The 6,971-nt window shown below is 38.2% G+C and overlaps 1 protein-coding gene and 1 pseudogene across 1 annotated transcript in view; one reads left to right on the top strand and one right to left on the bottom strand.

Annotated features, from left to right (window-relative positions):
- Nucleotides 1–1,583: 1,583 nt before the first annotated feature.
- Nucleotides 1,584–3,247, top strand: LOC125678808 (E3 ubiquitin-protein ligase Midline-1-like; annotated as a pseudogene).
- Nucleotides 3,248–6,356: 3,109 nt separating this feature from the next.
- The window catches only part of LOC130052239 (uncharacterized), a 1,104-nt gene continuing 489 nt past the window's right edge, over nt 6,357–6,971 (bottom strand). The window contains exon 1 of the mRNA XM_056156660.1: nt 6,357–6,971. This exon is cut by the window's right edge and continues 489 nt beyond it. Within this exon, the coding sequence (XP_056012635.1) occupies nt 6,357–6,971 (615 nt within the window).

The raw sequence follows: 6,971 nt of genomic DNA, 5'->3' as shown, positions 1-6,971 counted from the left end.
AAATAAGACATCATTTTTGAATGTTGTTGGGATATGACATGAAGTTGGTCACGTGATCTAATCCTATAACGCCAATACATATCTATTTGATGGAAAACTGTCCACATCTGAAAGGATTTTGCCTTTGTTAATATTTACATTATTTCTTCTCCAGTAAGATACTATGCTTGCTAGATTTATATGCAGAAACAATAAACTTTTATACAAATTCTTTATTAAAAACCCTATTTATTCCTATAAATATGTTGTAAAAATCCCTATATTGCCCTATAAACTGCAAAAAAAAATAATTCTTATTTATAATCTTATATTTTTTAGACTAAAAGTGGCTTGACACCCTAAGTACGGTAAAAGTTTTATAACCTCCAGGCCAGAAAACAAACTTCGCTTTAGCTAGAGTTGAACATACCACAGATTAAGAATTTTTAAATCTATTATGGATAGTTTTTATTGCCACCTTGTTGAATATATTGTAGCGGTCGGTACTGAGGGAGCTTATACTGCCCCGCTAGCGAGCTAGCTTTTCTAATGATGTGGTAGAGTCTCTCTGTTGATCACGCAAGTTAAGTAACAACGAGCCTTGTCAGCCCTTTGCTGGGTGACGACTACACGATACAATATCATGGCATTGGGTAGTATTTATTGCCTCCCTGTTGAAAGAAGAAAAAAAAGAAGATACCAGTGGGTGAACCTTGGATGTGAAAAATTGTATTCCCTTTAATTTCAGCAAAATCCTCTGATTTGCTCAATTTTCGAAAAAAAATGAAACACTGGATTTGATCTAAAGTGGCAGAAAATGATATTTTTCCAGGTAGGGTGAGGTGTTTTCCTCCCTTTTGGACCAGTTTTCCTCTGATTTCTGAGGAATTCCGTCACATCCCTGCTTAAGCCAGGTGACGGAGTTACATTCAGTGGAGTTTGGCTGCTGATTCCTGTTCAATTCTATGGACAATCAAAGTTGATGATAGGAAATAAGAAAAGCAAATATGTATTTATTTAAAAATACTTAGTAACATTTTTTGTTTATATAAATGTGACAGGTTTTAGAATATTTGGTGTACTGTTTGTTCAGATTGATTGATTGTAGCTTGCTTAACGTCTCACTCGAGAATTTTTCACTCAGATGGAGACGTCACCAAGACTGGTGAAGGGCTTCAAATTTAGGCCTTTGCTTGGCGCTTACGGCCATTGAGCAGTGAGGGTTCTTTAGCGTGCCACACCTACTGTGACATGGGTCATCCGTTTTTAAGGTCATCTCCGAGGACCCGTGACATCTGATGCCGAGCGTTTGGCGATGGAACTGTCACTACCTGTTTTAACAACTTAGGTCTGTCGCGGCCGGGATTCGAACCCCGGGCCTTCCGCATGCGGGGCGAACGTTCTAACCTCTTGGCCACCGCTGCGGTGCCTGTATGTTCAGTGTTTATGTGATTGAAATTTTTTTCTAAATTGCAATAGGTATAATTTTAGATGACACAATTTACATAAATTTACAATTATTCTGTATACTTAGTTGACTGAAATTTTTGATGTGTAATTACTAAATTTCACATTCTTTAAATTGTAGAATATTTAGATTAGACATGGACCCCTGCCACAGTGCCCAAGACGCCGTCCGCTGTGACCTTTGTGAGAAGGCCTTAGTACAGATGTACTGTGATTTCTGCCATGTCAACCTCTGCATTGCCTGTATAGGAAAACACATTGCTGATGACAATAACAAACACATAGTGGTCCCATTCGAAAAACGAAAATCAACCTTGATCTATCCAAAGTGTAGCACACACCAAACTGAAAAATATCAATTGCATTGCAAGGAATGTGACAGGTTTGTCTGTTTATTGTGTGCTGCTGCAGATAAACACAAGAGTCATACATTTTCAATTCTTTCTGAAATCTACAACAAAACAAAAGCAGACCTTACAAAAGATACAGAGGAGATAGAAAACATCATTTCTCCAACATATGAAGAAATGGCCATTGACTTAGAAACTCAAATAACCAACTTGGATGGGGAATATGTGAAATTCACAACGGCAGTCACAAAACATGGAGAGGAATGGCAAAAGGAAATTGACAGTGTCATCAATAAAATGAAAAATGAAATAGAAGAGATGAAAATCAAACACCTGGGAATTCTGAAGAAATATTTGAATGAAATTAAGCAGATACAGTCCCTTATTGAGCAATCACTGATTATCCTGAAGGAAATGGACGAATCCAATGCAGTGTCTGTGACCATGGAATACAGATCCAAAAACAAAGAATTCAGAAAACTTCCTCCCAAAGTCCGAGTCTCACTGCCTACATTTAATCCAAACACAATAGACAGTGAACAGCTTTACAAGTCAATGGGATCTATGATACCACTATCATTTACCACAGAAAAAAAATGGCTACACACTGAAGAAAATGGAAACTTCACCCAAAGAACTAATGGATGAACCAGAGCTTGTCAGTACAATGAATACTGGGTATAAAAACCTCTGCAGTGTTACCTGTCTGAGTGAAGAAGAATTGTGGACACGTGCAGAATTTGTCAGTGATATGAAATGCTTTGATGTTCAAGGTACAATTATAAAACCAATAAAAACAAAATCAGGGGAATGGCCACTTGATATAGCAGTGACCATTGATGGAGATCTAGTGTACACTGAGTGGGAGACAAAGACTGAATAAAGTGAAGAGTGGACAGACAGAGGAGGTGATCAGACTACAGGGCTGGACACCCACCCAACTCTGTATCACCTCCTCTGATGATCTCCTGGTTACCATGTGCAGTGTTGATCACAAACAATCCAAAGTTGTCCGTTCCTCAGGTTCCACAGAGAAACAAACAATCCAGTATGATGATGAGGGGAAGCCTCTATATTCAGGGAATTATTCTACTAAGTACATCAGTGAGAATAGGAACCTGGATATCTGTGTGGCTGACTATGCAGCTAGTACAGTAGTGGTGGTCAACCAGGCTGGAAAATGTCGATTTAGATACACTGGTCATCCCTCTAATACCAAAAACAAAGCATTCAAACCCCGGGGAATCACAACAGACAGTGAGAGTCAGATCCTGGCAGCAGACAGTGATAACCACTGTATCCACATCCTGGACCAGAATGGACAGTTCCTCCGCTATATAGATAACTGGGATCTGAAGGACCCATCTGGCTTATGTGTAGACAAAAGTGACTACTTGTTTGTTGCTGAGTATTGTAGTGGAAATGTGAAGAAAATCAAATATCTACAATAAATACTATTGTTTATATCCACACACTAGAGAAATAATTCTCAAACTTCAAATTTTCCACCTCAACCTACTTCTAAAAATCTTGCATGGGATAATACAGATATTGTAGAATATCCATTAGGCTATCCACTCCACTCCAGGCTTAATAACCTCAGGTTCCATCATTTGAAATTTAAAATAAAATTAACTAGAATTCACTCAACTTGGGATTTTTTTTCATATATCAATACGATTTTATAATTAATATAACGATGTCAGTGATGTTAATTCTATGAGAGATGTTTACGATTTGAAACACAAGTAACAAACCTTGTTGATAGGAGATCTTTTTGGTATAGTAGGGCCTAATACATATTGTTAAGCCCCCCCCCCCCCCCCCTTTCCAAAATGAAATTTGAGCTATGTTGGTATCATCCTCTCCACTGATTTTTAGGGAATGTTGTATTATACAGTTCCAGAAATGTTCTTCTTTTCCACGGTAACGGTGAGCGAACGGAGCGCAAAGTAAACGGTGAACAATTCATTCGGAATCCTTATTTCGTAATTATTATGGGCTGGTACAAACCAGGTCGCATGCTTTGCTGCAGTAGAGATGTCTAGTGCTTCGGATGTGTTACAATAGAGAATGACATTGTATTTTATTGTTTATTTATTAATATTTAACAAAGGTTTATATATTCTTCATTTTTTATTACCACAGACAACAATAATTCTTGGTAGAATATATAAAACTGATTTACCAGTGTACATGTATGTGATCCACTTACTATCGGGAGATTCGTCAGGGGGAGGGGAACAAAATTCAAATGAGGAAAATAAACATACCAGCCTAATGGCCTCTCTGCACTTTTTAGCTCACCTTACCTGAAAGCTCAAGTGAGCTTTTCTGATCACCAGTTGTCCGTCTGTCTGTAAACTTTATATTTTCAACTTCTTCTCCAGAAACACTTGGCCAATTATAACCAAACTTGGCCAAACGCATCCCTATGTGAAAGGCTTTCAAGTTTGTTCAAATGAAGAGCCATGCCCCCTTCAAAGGGGAGATAATCGCAAAATTAGGGTGGGGGCATTTAAAAATCTTCTTCTCAAAAACCACTGGGCCAGAAGAGCTGAAATTTACATGAAAGCTTCCTGACATAGTGCAAATTCAAGTTTGTTCAGTTCATGCCCCCTCCCCAGGGGTAGGATGGGGCCACAATAGGGGATCAAAGTTTTACATACAAATATATAGGAAAAATCTTCTTCTCAAGAACCAACGAGCCAGAAAAGCTGATATTTACATGAAAGCTTCCTGACATAGTGCAGATTCAAGTTTGTTAAACTCATGACCCCTGGGGCAAGGATGGGGCCACAATAGGTGATCAAAGTTTTACATAACTAATAAATAGAAAAATAAATTTAAAAATGTTCTCAAGAATCATTGGGCCAAAGAAATTTAAATTTACACCAAAGCTTCTTGACATATGCAGATTCAAGTTTGTAAAAATCATGGTCCCCAAGGATCAATATTTTACATACAAATATATAGGGAAAATCTTCTGAAAAATCACCGGGTCAGAAAAGTTTACATTTACATGAAAGCTTCCTGACATAGTGCAGATTCAAATTTGTAAAAACCATGGCCCCGGGGAATAGGTTGGGGCCACAATAGTGATCAAAGTTTTACATGCGAATATATATGAAAAATCTTTAAATATGAGCCAAGATGACTCAGGTGAGCGATGTGGCCCATGGGTCTCTTGTTACTGAAGTAACATATGACTGTGAAGTATTGAACAAATTAAGAGAACCGGCTTTGTAAAGTGATTTTTTTTACGTTAACACACACACACACATATTTTGTGCATTCGATTAATCGGGAAAACGAGCACTGTGAAAAGCTTGCTGTTCTATTATGAAATTATTTCTAATCGAGGCTTTATATTCATCGATCGGGCAAATTCTAACTTTGTGTAGCTTGCTTTCACTTTTGACCTTATTAATTAAGTTTAAAATCTTAAGACTAGTTGCATTATAATGATAATGATACTCTTTATTTTTAAAGTCGGATATGCATAATCAACAATGAATATTAGCTATATACTAGTTATTTACCAACTTACAAGTTCAAGTTCTTTATTACTTTACAGCTTATCAGCTGAGCACTGTAAGGATCGACAACTCTGTATGAGAGATTGACCCCATGGCGGTTCTTCGTCGGGTGATACTGCTTACCATCAACAAACAGTTTATAATTCACTAGGACGGCTTTTGGATGTTTTTCTTTATCTTCCTTCAGGTATCTCTAATCTTCAATGCGGCTTTGTGTATTAATTCAAGCTGGAGAAACCTAGTAAACTTTGCCATGATATGACGAGAACGCTCACTATTCCACGTGAACTTAGGCCTTGTAAATCTCTTTTCATAGATGAAAGTGAGTTTTCAATGTGATCAAGTTTTTTGTTCATATTGACCAGCTGGAAAGTAATGTTTTGGGCCCATTGAGGCGGTACTTGAGTCGTGTTCGCATGGTTTGATAATTGTTGCACGGTCTTAGCGGACTGCATGTGTTGAACTGGTTGTATCTGATGATATGTTTCATTTCTCACTTGGACAATATGTTGCATGGGACTATATGTTTGAGCGGGCATATTGTTCATAACTTAGGCTTGTTCTTGTCATTGTGCAAGTTGTTGCATGGTGGCCATCTTTCTCTGTGATCTTGTCTTTTGTTTCTTCTTCTTCGGCGGTTTTGACAGAAATGGAGATCCAACATTCATGTGTATGTTTAGAGTTCACAACTAAATCCTAATTCAATTGGTGTACATTTCTCTTTGTCACATTTAGGACCGCAAAGAAGCAAAAAATAATCAAATGTATCACCATATCACAATCATCCAAAAAACACGTCCACCTCCATGGAAGTCACGTGGGGTCACGCCTTCTCACAATCGACGACATGAGTGTGAGCGGTGCTACATGTAAGAGAAAAGTATTTAAGGTTCAGTGGGGTCGCAGTTCATTATATTTCTGGTAAACCATTTTAACCGACCTGACTTGTGTAAACCAGTCCAGCGACTACGAGAGAATGATGGCGACGATTTCCGAGGTACCTAGATTCCCCTCTTCAACTCTATCTGATGCAGAGATTACAGAACAACTTATATGTGCAGTGAAGTCGGTTAGTAATTTTTAGATCCTTGATGACTATAACGTCTCCAACCTTCAAATTCATTTTTTCAGATGTCCACTTGCGACGGGACTGTAAGTTTTGAAGGTAATGAGTTTTCCACTGTTGCCAGAATAAGTCGGATAAGACCTGCACTTGCTTCCACTGTTCTTTGTATATATCACGTATGTCAACATCTGTACACATAGAATAATGACCGGAAATCTTCCGATTCAGAAGCATTGCTGGACTCAACACAAATGGTACCCCAGGACCCTTAGATACAGCAGTAATTGGTCTTGAATTAATTATGGCTGTCACTTCAGCCATCAATGTACTGAGAACTTCATGAGTGAGATTTTTTCCATTGGGTCCTAAGAGTAGTGTATCTAATACTCTACGCGTTAAACCGATCATTCTCTCCCACACTCCTCCCATGTGGGGAGCATTGAATGTCCAAACAATCTTTGACTTATCTAGGTAGTTCTTCACTGATCCTTTTGTTACATCAATCCCAAGATCTGCTGTAGCACCAATAAAGTTAGTACCTCTGTCTGATCGAAATAACGACACATTCCC

Source organism: Ostrea edulis, chromosome 2, assembly GCF_947568905.1.
Source record: "Ostrea edulis chromosome 2, xbOstEdul1.1, whole genome shotgun sequence".
NCBI lineage: Eukaryota > Metazoa > Mollusca > Bivalvia > Ostreida > Ostreidae > Ostrea > Ostrea edulis.
This window is presented reverse-complemented; position numbering and strand designations above follow the sequence as displayed.